The sequence below is a fragment of the Salvia hispanica genome, chromosome 3 (assembly GCF_023119035.1).
Source record: "Salvia hispanica cultivar TCC Black 2014 chromosome 3, UniMelb_Shisp_WGS_1.0, whole genome shotgun sequence".
Classification (NCBI taxonomy): domain Eukaryota; kingdom Viridiplantae; phylum Streptophyta; class Magnoliopsida; order Lamiales; family Lamiaceae; genus Salvia; species Salvia hispanica.
In genome coordinates, this window is record NC_062967.1 from 38,006,029 (window position 1) to 38,019,069 (window position 13,041).

General features: G+C 31.9%; 1 protein-coding gene and 2 long non-coding RNA genes across 3 annotated transcripts; 2 read left to right on the forward strand and 1 right to left on the reverse strand.

Annotated features, from left to right (window-relative positions):
• Positions 1-810: 810 nt before the first annotated feature.
• LOC125211708 lies at positions 811-1,972 on the reverse strand. The gene is made up of 3 exons (XR_007174557.1): positions 1,838-1,972; positions 1,698-1,740; positions 811-835 (listed from the first exon to the last, which is right to left on the reverse strand). It is a non-coding gene; the product is annotated as an uncharacterized LOC125211708 (long non-coding RNA).
• A 2,724-nt stretch (positions 1,973-4,696) lies between these two features.
• LOC125216846 lies at positions 4,697-6,359 on the forward strand. Its single transcript, XM_048118621.1, has 2 exons — positions 4,697-4,744; positions 5,674-6,359. The coding sequence occupies exon 2, from the start codon at positions 5,687-5,689 to the stop codon at positions 6,035-6,037; it is 351 nt and encodes a 116-aa protein (XP_047974578.1). The 5' UTR covers positions 4,697-4,744; positions 5,674-5,686; the 3' UTR covers positions 6,038-6,359.
• A 1,606-nt stretch (positions 6,360-7,965) lies between these two features.
• LOC125211718 lies at positions 7,966-8,569 on the forward strand. Its single transcript, XR_007174558.1, has 3 exons — positions 7,966-8,033; positions 8,230-8,298; positions 8,502-8,569. It is a non-coding gene; the product is annotated as an uncharacterized LOC125211718 (long non-coding RNA).
• The last annotated feature ends 4,472 nt before the right edge of the window (positions 8,570-13,041 follow it).

The following is a 13,041-nucleotide window of genomic DNA, read 5'->3' on the forward strand; positions in this document are numbered from 1 at the left end:
CTTTAACTTGTTTCAACTTTTTGTTCTTTCCCCTAGGTGAATTCATTGTTTTTCACCCAGTTTTTTTTTAGTTTTCTGAAATATGTAAAGTATTTTTATACTTAGTTAACTATCTTAAACCATAATTAGACATTAGTACATAAATAGTATAATAAATAACATAAAAAATTGCCCTTTCACACCAAAATCCATCCACCTAATTGATTTGTATAAATAAGCATTTTTATATTTTCAAAAACATTCAAACAATATACTACTCAATTGATTAGTATGTTAAAGGTAAAGATATAAACAGAATTCGGCTATTAGAGCGCCCCATCTCTCTGCTCCCTACACTCCTAGCAACACTGATGGATTAATGATGCATCACAATTAAGCATATGAATTACACCTATTCCCCTATCAGAAGATTAAAGAAAGCAGAAAATTATAAACTCATAACAAACTATCAAACAAAATAACTAAATCATATTCAATATTGAACAAGATGTCATAAAATAATTAAACACAACTAAAACTCTTGTCTTTGGATTCAATTCATGATTTTAATGATAAGGTTGTATCTTGGGTCCTTATATTACATTTTATATCCATTAACAAGACTTAAACTGCAAACATCAAGTCTATGAAGTTAGCTAACTACAGTCATATCCCTAACCTCATATACAAGTTACTAAAAGGTTCACAATGAGTTCCAGGACTAGAAAAATAAAGAGTAAAAGGAAAGCTTGTATTTTTCGACTAGGACATCCTTCACAAGTATGAAACTGACATCTGATGATGTTTTTTTCGTCACCTGTCCTCCCATGGCATTGACCTTCTTTCGAATGGCGTCCTACAAGTCATTTCGATAAACTAAAATTCATCATGTGCAACATATATAATATGTGAAATAGATATTGAAAGTATATAATAATAGGAAAAAACTTGAGATGGTGAGTTACACTGCCCTTGATGAATGTGATAACAATGAAATGTAAACTCCTAAAAAAGGTTTCCAGCACATGCAATTCTAAAACAGTTTTACAAATAGCTTGTAAGTAATCAAAAAGATGAGGTATGTGAAAATTCAAGATTATAGGTAATATAGAAAGTTAAGATGATGGTTGTACAGCTGCAGAACATGTTACATAATTTGGTATGCTAAGCATGAGATATACGTCCACAAGGAGAGCATAATCTTCTAAGCGCTCGTGAACCACAAATATATCAAGACTCGTAACAATTCACAAAAACAATGTTGTAAATTATAAAATACAATTAATTGTAGACAACAAGACGGACATACACACAGTTCAGTTGATGTTCAATCAAGAATAAAAGAACGGATGCTAATAACCCTTATTTTACTCTACACGGATTGGAGGAGCTAAGTGGCACCGTACCTTTACATCCTTGTCAAAACCAGATGCAACTATATTTACACCATCAAATGCAATGCAGCAAGTGTACCCCTGATTAGGTAGCTTCCGGCGCTCTTTCGCACAGAACACACACTGAGGACCTGGTAGTAACCAAGATCCAGCTAAAGTAAAAAAACTGCAAATTAACCTAAGATGTTAAGCATGAAAAGCGGTTTACTGCATCACCTACTATGAGTTTTACAACACTGAACCTTAGCTCTCTATACACGAAAATTACCCAAAAACATTTTTAAACATATGATTCAAATTTGTTTCATAAGCGTACAAACATACCGAGCAAATTACAGTCCTTGGATCGAAGATACTCAAATTTCTCCTGCAAAATTACATTACAACAACAAAAAAAATGAACTCAGTTAATTTCCAATGCAACTGCAGTTCAAATTTCCCTTAAAGCAGATAAAGTTATGTACATGGTCGGGCGAGGCGATGACGTGATAGTCGTTGGGTCCATTGCGGGAGGGATCGCAGCTGAGGAAAACCTGGGCGCCGTTGAAGTTCAACACGTCGTGCAGCGCGTCGAAGACCTCAGGTGGAACCAGACTCGGCCACAGGCACACATTCGCGCCAGTAAACACTTTTGCCGCCATGAATTTCTCTGCGTGTTGAGAATTAGGTTTCTGTAATTGGGAGAAATAGGGATTTCTACTCTTGAGCGCGGGAAATGGCCATATCTTTGTTCATTCTAGCTCGATTATATTATTGTTCAAAGAATATGGAGTAATTATTTCATCTTATATTTTCTCTTAATTTAATTTTTTCCACTTATTATACAAAATAAAATTATATGAAATCACCTACTGTACAAGAACATAGAGAGAGTCAACCCCATGCACTCTTTCCTTTTTAGCCTGTCCTATAAAAATATGCATTTTCTAATTTTAGAAAGTCTTTTCACTCTAATAGGGCGAGACTTATTCTCCACTAACAATACTTTAAATTTAATTACTTTTTCTCTCTACTTCTCTCTTACTTTACCAATATTACATTAAAACTCGTGTCAAACCTAATGTGCATATTCTTTGGGAACAAAGGGAGTATTTCCTATTTGCTCCATTACTTAGAGCATTAACAATGGTTGGCCTATGGGAGGGCCTTTCCCATCAGCCTCATCAGCCAACCATTATGGTGAACTAAACTTCTTTTATTAATTCTAATTGGACTTATCAGTGGGCTAATAAATTTATTAAATAAATAGTAGTATCAGTTTTTTAGCATCCCTAAATAAATAAGTTGTCATAGGGTCATCTTTTAATACTTATAGCACCCTAATTCAAAATTGAGACCAAATCTACATCCTTAGATTTTAAAATGAGTTGATAAGATTAAATCTTACGAATCTCAATAAATAGTAGACAAAATATCAACAAAAAGGTAATATCGTCATTATGTTATCATATGATAATTTTTGTGAGTGTTTTTTTATAGAGTAAAGGCCAAATGTGGTCCCTAACATATGACCGTTTTATCAATTTGGTCCTTAACATTATCTTTTTGATTATTTGGTCCCTCACAAATAAACTCGGACCCGAATCGGTCCTCACTTAACAGAACCGTCAAAAAATAGACGATGACCGCAATTTGACTATATTAAATTACTAATGGTAATTAATTATACCTAATTATAATTCTTAATTCCTATTAAATTACAAATTATTCATTTCATTTTGCAACTGATACTATCTTTTTTCCAATTTTGCTAATAGGAAGAGAATTATAATTAGGTATAATTAATTACCATTAATAATTTAATATAGTCAAATTGTTGTCATCGTCTATTTTTTGACGGTTCTGTTAAGTGAGGACCGATTCGGGTCCGAGTTTATTTTGAGGGACCAAATAATCAAAAAGATAATGTTAAGGACCAAATTGATAAAACGGCCATATGTTAGGGACCACATTTGGCCTTTACTCTTTTTTATATCAACATAGTGTATTACAAATATCAACAATATGATATAAGAATATCAACACTAGTACAAGAAAATATCAACACATATTTATTGAGAGTTTTACATGGTTTTATTGAGATTTTATATGCATTATATTGAAATTTTTTGATGTATTTGTTGATAAAAATCTGGTTATCAACATTTACAAAAACTAAAATAAAAAATATCAAATTTCATCATCCGAACGTCGTCGGAACATATGCAATTGAAATCTCGTTGGAATCCTTATAAAATTATCTTTAATTTGATATATTTTTTGCGAAAAAATAATTTAAATCGAGAGAGTTACGTAAATTTAAAGTTTTAAGATGATTTTAATGAGAGGGAATTGACATTAATACCCCTTATTTTTATTTAATAATTTTCTTAATTAAAAATATAATCCACGTGACATTATTTCAACCACTAGATTTCATAATCTAATGACTAAAATTTGGTCTTTGGGATTTCTAATTAGTTAGCAATTGATTACTCCCCAGTTGTCACATATTTAAGTTTTCATTTAATTATTTAATAAATTGTCACATATTTGAGTTCAATTAATATTTATTTCATGTATTATATGATTTTTGCATTTAAATTTATTTAATTTGATAACATATCAAATATAGAAGTGCAAAAAAATTAAAACAAAATAGTAATGAGGTAGAAATGAAATGGAATGGGAGGGCCCTCTGGAAGGGCCCTTTCATTGCAGGGAGATAGACCCTTTGGCCAAATGCTGATGTGGAATGGAAGGGCCCTTCCATTGCTAATCCTTTTAGAAATAGAGATTTGAAAATGATACAAAAAAGAATAAAGGTCAAAACTTATCCTGAACATACGTTCATTTTATGATTTTGATTATATACTTTATTTTTTGAATTTTTGCATTCTGAACATTTCAATTCGGATCACAATTGATTCTACACTAACAATTCCGTCAATTTTTAAACGGTTTTAACCCGATTTTAACTCGAATGGGACTGTTAAAACCATCAAAATCGGATTAAAATCGTTTAAAAATTGACGGAATTGTGAGTGTAGGACCAACTGTGAGCCGAGTTGAAATGTTCAGGATGCAAAAATTCAAAACATAAAGTATATGACCAAAATCATAAAATGAGCATATGTTTAGGATCAATTTTGGCCTTTACTCTAAAAAAAAAATACCTTTTGTCTCCAATTAAGTTGGGTCAAAATTTTTTGGCATTAAAATTAAGAAATTGTGTTAGAAAGAAGTATGATGAGATAAAATAAGAGTGATTAAATATTTTAATTTTTTTATTAAAATAGAAAATAACTTAAATCACTCGAAGAGTTTTATACACAAAACTAATACCCAAATTGTTGCAGGGTTTTGCTTCTGAAATCCGAAAATCAATCTAGGTAAACCAAACCCCCTCTCCTCTCCTCTCTCGCTTGCATTACATTTTTCTCTTGTTCATTTTTCGGCTGATCAAATATACATCACCCATGAAATAGATCTTTGCCTTCACTTCGATTACGGAAATCTGGACGAGTAAATTGACTGAGAGACTGCAATGATGCTCCACTTTTTATTGCTAGGATTTAGGATTTAGCATTGAGAATAAGGGCTTAGGGTTTATTGCATTAATTTTCCAACTCCTTATATATTTAGCTCAGATACGTAATTGTTTGAGTTTGTTGATTTTTTTTTTTTTTTCCAGCTACATAGCTTCTATGCTGCTTAAAATGTGTTGATTTGGAAAGTGTGGATCGTCATGTCCATTGATATCACCCCTATAATAGAAGCTTTTTTTTGTGAGGGAGTGGGGGAAATTTTACTTTCAGGAAGATGACCAGATTAATTGAACTTCTCAAGTTTCTTTTGGAATTTATAAATGATACTCCCTCCGTCTTCTAAAAATAGAAACTTTAGAAACGACACAGGTTTTAATGCAAGATTGGTTAACAAAGAGAGATATAGAAAGAAAAGTGTGATAGTGGAAAATGGACCCACGTCATTAGAGAGAGAGAGAAATTTCCTTAAATAGAAAATTTATATTTTTAGAGGACGAACCAAAAAGGAAATTTCATTTGGTGTGTTCTTGATAATCTGGGATTCGTCCTTTTACTTGAAAAGAGAATTCCAACGTTTTTGGACTTGTGTATTTGATTTTCTTGTCAGCATGCTGTTGCTGTTAGTCTTGTTTTTTACATGGAATATTTGCCATTTGGGATGCATTCTCTTTCTATTTGTTGGTCTATTGTGATTTGTGAGTGAGTGTATTTTTTTATGGGATTAAATGATATTGTGAAAATAAAGTGATCAGTATTAGTAATATTTATGGCAGAGTGAACCAGGAGATGACAACCAACCCAAAAGCAAAAGAGCAGTTAACTGGAACGGAAAATGAGCAACCTGTGCCTGTTGGGTGGTTACAGAAAATTGAAGAGCGGTATAGGAAAACCAAAGAAGATGTCGAGGCTTACCCCTATGTATGGGGCTCTTATATTCTTGTATACGGAGGTTTTGGTTTATGGCTGACCTACAGGTGGAGAGCTCTGCGCAAAACTGAAGACAGAGTTCGAGCTCTTCAAGAGAAGATCCGCAAACAGCGTGACGAGGCGTCTACTTCTGCTGAAGTTGCAGAGAGATCAGTAAAATATGGTTCATCGAAACCCAAGCCGCCATCTGTTGATAAAGCTACCCAATAGTCAGTGTAAGCTAAATATTCTTCTGGAAACTTATGTTTTGCAGTTCTAGTTCGGAGATTCTGGTAATTACCTACACTTTCACTCGTTGTTGGATCATATGAGCAACATTTCCAGTATATGGTAGTTAAAGAGTATTATTTGAGCTCTTAGACATAAACGATGAGGTGGAAAATAATGATTCTGCCTTTTTCCATTGTCTTATGATGAATGTAAATTTCATTTTTATGCCACACATCCATCATAAGCTGAGGGTTGCTGGATAATGGTGGTTTGTAAATTATAGCTGACAATGAAAGTTTGAGAAGGTATTGTAAACTGGTAATTCACATTAGATGGGGTAAGTTTTGCATTTCTTTGTAATCAAACTTAGTTCTAAAACATTATTGACTCAAAAATATATAAAGCTTTTATCACACAATTTGCGCCGCCAACACAAACCCAAGTCACGATGACTCCAAATCGGCCGTTCTCAGGCGGTGGACGGCGGAAAGGCGACCACGGCTACACAAATCGCCTCAGCCTCCACGCGAGTCGGCGACAAAAACCCTAATTCATTTACCTTCTATGTGACATCAGGTAAACAATAACTGATTATTCACGCTTACTGCTCAAAAATATGTATTCTATTCATACTCATCAAAAGAGCTGACAAAACTACCAAAATAACTTCAACACAGGAAAATGCAGATCAAGATCAAGAACAGAACGGAGGCACAACAACTGGCGGAGGTAAAAATAACTGTTCTTTAGTCAGCTAAGAAGTGAAGGCATAATAAACGACTATTCGCAGCAACAAAAAATGTAAATGTAACTTCGAACATAGCAAAGAACATAAACAAAGAATAAAAAGAGGTAATTTTTAAGAGAAACGGGTGGTAACTGAATTTTCACTTGTGTAATCTAAATGAGTGTGAGTGATGGTAAAATCTTTGTGAAGTGGGTATGGTATTTTTAGGGGGAAAAAATACTCCGTACTAAGCATGCTGTTTAAAAATAGCTATTCTTAACTATATATAAACATATTACTGCCATAAAAAAATTGTGCCTTAATTTATTTAATAATGCATTCTATAAAACATAAATTGTGATGACAGCAACCACATATTTTAATTTCCATGCTCCAGTTTTAAAAGCTGAGAATAATTTGACTTAGTCATTATTTATATAACTAACATTGATTTGTATATGGTATAAATTTCTTTTATTTAAATAGTTCTTCTTTTATGGCAGGAATAAGTACGGTGGATTTTGAGTCTCCTGCCACCAACTTGAAGCAAATTCAGTGAAGGTAATTTACCAAGTATTAAATTAGTATGTAAGTAATATAATTTAACTCTGACATGCTTTGAGAATGTATGGAATAGTTTGTCAGATATACCTGCATGTGTGTTTCCAGAAATTTATAAATGATTATAAACTACTTTAAAGCTATACCATATGAAGTTTGATAACAAATAACATAATATAATGTTGATTACAAATGTCTAATTTACATCCTTTAGGACTGCATAAGATGTTTGCTATACATGGTACATAAATAACTTCAATGAGTTGTTTGCTTCTTATGTGTTGAACTATGACTCATAATAAATTATCTAAGTAATGTCTTTGAAGGATTAATAATCAACAAAAAAGCTATTTCTTGTTTATAATTTAGAATATTAAAGATAATATGCATATGAAACTTCATTATGATTATTGAGATTTAAGACAGTACAAAACATTACATTTCTCCAAATCAGCTACATGAATATCCCTCCAAGAACTGAACTGCATGAATCAGAATATAATAGGAATTCTAGCTTCATAGATTAGCGCAGATCAAGACAAAAGACAACATTCAAAGAAATTAAAAAACCCAAAAGTCAGAAGCCAAAACAACATCTATTCACCTTCAGTAAAGAAAATGTCATTATTTTATGCAGGGACTCATCTACATGAAAGAAGATTACAGTGGCAGCAAAGACAAAGCAGATTAATAACAAATATTCAATAGGTAATTGACCAACTCATTAAACTGAATTGAAAATTTTCAAATTAGACAAAAATGTCTTTTGGTAATATAGTTGACCAAAGAGTAGGATGATAGAAATAGTCTCAAAACTAATGTAAAAATGGGAAATATTAGAGGCAGTAGATATTACTGATGGTGCAATAAACATATAATTAGATAATATGTTTCATTTGTGTAGATTCTGATGTACAAAAAAAAGGATACTCTTGGAAGCAAAAGGAAGAAGATACATATAAACTCTAATGAGGTAAAAACTAATCTGATCAAACTAAATTGAAAATAGGAAAATGTGATGATAGATAGATACTAACCACCATACTGAACAATCATCCACAAATAAGGACATAATATGATTATTTAGTGCATAAACTGATCTACTAATATGAGTGGCAGGAGATATTACTCAAAGTAAAATAAACATATTTTGAGATAATATGTTATTTTGTGCAGGTACTGATGTACAAAAAAAAGATACACATGGAAGCAATAGGAAGCATCTACATATAAATACTAATAAGGTGAAGACTAACTCAGTAATTAAACCGAACTAAATATAGAGAAAATGACATGAGAGAAAGAAGAGGAATGAAAAACTGAACAACATTCATCCACAAATGTTGTGCACAAATTTGAAAAGAAACTGAAATACCTAATTCGCCTAACTGAGTTTCAATTACTACTTGCTAAACTTGTTGATGAACTTGTGGATTGATATTGCTTAGTGATTGTGAAAGAGATAGGAAAGAGTATTTATAGGGTAATAAATGGTGAGCATGCTATTTAATAAAAAAAAACAGCACGTTCCCAAAAAGAATATAATAATGAAGGGACCTTCCAGCTTTCTATTAGAAATGTATTATGCATAAACATGCTCAGCTGAATTAATGGATTTATTGTATATTTACAATGGGATATTCATTTTCAGGTACAAAAGCATTAATAAAAAGTTTAAATGCCAGCTTTGGAAACATGGAAATGGAAGATTCCTTGGTTGTTGCCAGTGTTTATCAAGTAATAATCCTATTTCCAAGCATGAATAGGGTATAGAGAGTTCTGAATTTCAAATTTCTTTTAAAATAGAAATAGTTGCTATTTACTCCCTCCGTCCCACATAATTTTACACACTTTGATCCGGTACGGTTTTAAGAAATGTAATGGAAAGTGAGTTGAATTAGTTGGTGGGATGTGGGTACTACTTTTAAAGTATTAGTTTTATAATAAAATGTGAGTATGAATGAGTTAGTGAAATATGAGGTCCACTACCAAAAATGGTAAAAGTGAAATGGGTAAAATTATGTGAGACGGCCCAAAATGAAATATTGGGTAAAATTATGTGGGACGGAGGGAGTATCTTTGATGAAAAAGTTCTACTAATATTTATGAGAAATTTTGTTCGAGCCTATTTTCTTTTTACTGGCAGATTTTATGTCGATTTAATATTTTCTTTGTTTGTGCAATTTTATATGTTAATTTAAATATAAGTTGTTTACAAATTCTGAATTTAACCGTTGTGCAAATCAAATTCAATTTCAGGTTTTGGTTCTATTAAAGAGGCAAATAGCAGTGGAAAAATTTTAAGAATTTACTGCATGATTTATGATTTAGTTTTGTAATTTGTTGATTCTTGCAAATGTAGGTAAGTAGATATATACGAATGTGATGTCTGATATGTAAATAGATCAGATATTAGACTAAAATAGGCCTGCAACCAAAAATGACTTTTTAAACCCCAAATGAAGTTAAAACATACTCACGCGCCCTACAATACTTGTAATTCCAAAAATCTGCAAAAAGAGACATTAACCTAAGCTTCCAAAAAATGAAACATAAGATTCCACATTAAATGTTAATGTTTTCCGCCAAAACAGCCCAGAATCTAATGAAAGTTGTAAATATCTCGTTCATTCTACTCACACTGAACATGTTCGCAGATGCTTGAATTTAACCTTGCTGAACACTAAGATCAAATTCGTACTCATCGGATTATCACTTCTACGGAAGCATAGTAAGCTCTAATCCAACTTCTAATTTCCAACGTACATGATTCATTTACAAAATCAATTGAACATTCCTACGGAAGCACAGTAAATGTCCAACAATTATTGTAACGACATGTAAATCAACTTATCCAAGATTCATATGCTGGACACAATACAAATCTCAAACTCTTTATTTACGTTTCCACCTTTTAACCAAGTTAAAGAGACATTGGCTAAAAGACACGATTGAATAATAAATCAGGCCGGAATTATAATTCAATGTAAAAAGCACCGTAGAAAAAGATCATAAATTAATATTAATCCATAGAATCCAAAAGTAATTCACATCTTTCACAAATTAGGAGCAAAGTAAGAGTTTAGTTACACATCCACAAACAATAAAGAAGAACCATAGAACTCATGAAATTGATGTGTGGATGGTAGCAAATCTCCTCCGGGGTGATGGAAGTTGAGTGATTGCCCTCCAATCTTCCTCCTCTCTTCCTCTGATAATTTTTCGTGCAAATCTCTCTGAATATCCCCCAAAAGCTGCCTCAAAACTATTTAAAAACGGAACTCAGCAGTTACTGCGTCATCGTACCCGGCCGCGTGAATTATTAGGCATGAAATTCACCTGGCCGGGTGGCTCATTTTGAGCATATTCTGGACTCGCGACGCAGACTAGGCAAGCTGTCAAAGTGGGCAGTCTGTCAAATTGGGCAGTCTTTCAATGACTTTGTTCTCCATCCAAGCTTCATTCCATGTCTCGTTTCACCATCCATTCCGCTTCCTACACTACGAAGGGAGTAATAAATATTATCTTTATAACACATTTGAATTTCTTGACTTTAATTTAATAATATCCAAAAACATATACATAAAGCATCACCAATATTCTAAAATAGGATCCTAACAAATATGAGTAATCTCGAAATAAGTCTAAAGATCTTATGATACCTAACTCAAAGAGTGTACAATTTTCAAATTAAAATAGGTATGAACAACAAATTCAATCACGCATAAAATATTCTACTAAAAACGTTTTAAGTTCCATCGTTTCTCTTATATACGCTGGCAACATCCCGACAATATTGAACTTCTCAATATCCTGCGTAATAGCAAGATCCATCATAATCATATAAAAGCAATGAAATACGCTGTGATATAGCAAAACAAAGTTAGAAACTGATAGGATAAGAAATAACAAAACACCTACCATGCGGTCTTGGAAAATGCATTCCAAGCTGACGACATTTGACTTGTCTCCGAGTTTGGTCATTACAAATTACAAATTCTATTGAGAAGTTTAACTGGAGAAGCAACTCATAAGCTTATGAATGACACATATTTATAGTCAAAATATATAAAGAATCTATTTCAATAATTTTTAGTACGTTTCTAATGATGCGGCTGTTACAAATTAGTGTAACGCTAATTCCATTAAGTATGTAACACTAACAATGTGTGGACTAAACAATGTTTGACTTTATTCCATTAATAATTAATAATTAATAAAATATACTATTACTATACTATACAATTCTTCTAATCAGCTAAGCTAATTTGTGGAGTATATATTTATTATATTATCTACTATTACTCCTTAATTAGTGTAACCATTTATACATTGCTTATAATGATAATAAATATAAATATAAATATGATAATGATAATGATAATGATAATAAATATTAGTATATTACTCCTTAATTAGTGTAACCATTTATACATTGCTTATAATGATAATAAATATAAATGTAAATAGAAAAGCCTATATATACATGCCCTATATTATCTCACAACTCCAAATATTCACACACCAAATATTCACACATCATACATTATACTTCCTCCCACGGTAATCAACTTCCCCAAAAATTGGCAAAATTTCATGTATCCAACGGGATGGTATCATTTCTAGCTTATAATTCCTTTCCTCATTGCATTCTCTATACATGTTGCATCACTGAATTTTTTTTATAAAAAAAGTGTGATTATTGATCTATTTTAAGCACTATTTTTGTACAATTATTATGTTCCTAATATGTGATCTTATCAGCAAAAAATGAAATTATGGGATTTACCTTTCTCGATGATCTACATCCTAACAGTACTTCTGAGTCATCAAAAGTCCCATGAAAGACGAAGGACATGGGGTGTTGTGACTATAATAAAGAGTGAGTGAGGCTGAGATGGAAGATACTGACGTTGACAGCGAGCTGATAGCGGCAACTACTAGTAAGAAATCTTTAAGAAACAAGGATGTAAATGGTGTAAAATTGTAAATGGTTAAAATTGGCATGAGGGAGAAACAAGGATTGAGAATTTCTAGAAATTTGTGTAAATTTTTCTAATTGGATTTTTCTCTTTTTTCTTTGCATTAAGTAAATATATGTAACCTATAACATGTTTTCTAAATTTCCATACCTAACTAAAATATGTTTGCACACCTCAGCTTTCAAATAAATAAATTTAATTAAAAGTTTTAATATCACACTTTATTCATACTCCCAAGTTATATATATTTATGATTTTATATTTCGTATCGTACTACTTATCAACACACGGGGTTGATACTAGGGTTTAGGGTTTAGCTAATAATAATCATTTAAGATTATGAATTAAATATGATTATACATGATTTCTAACGTTTTTTATTTATATCATAAATTAATATATAGATAAATGTTCTTTCATTTTTTGTGATGTATAGTTGCATTTGAAAGGTTTTAGAAATTGTTGGTGATCGTTGTCTATAAATACATGTTCTATCATTGTGGAAACCGTAAATGAGGCGGAGCAGGTGTCATACGAGAGAGTGAAAGACGAAGAACAAAAGACGTGAGTCGGAGATAGTGGAGAGAGAGTTGTGCAAAAGATGGTAAAAGGCAAAGAGCACTTTTAAATCCTTTTTGAAGATCATTCTATTTTAGTGATATTATTTCATAAAACGTGTTGAGAGAGAGGTGATAGAGGCTGAGTGCAGAAAACAAGAAGCAGAAAGTGAGAGA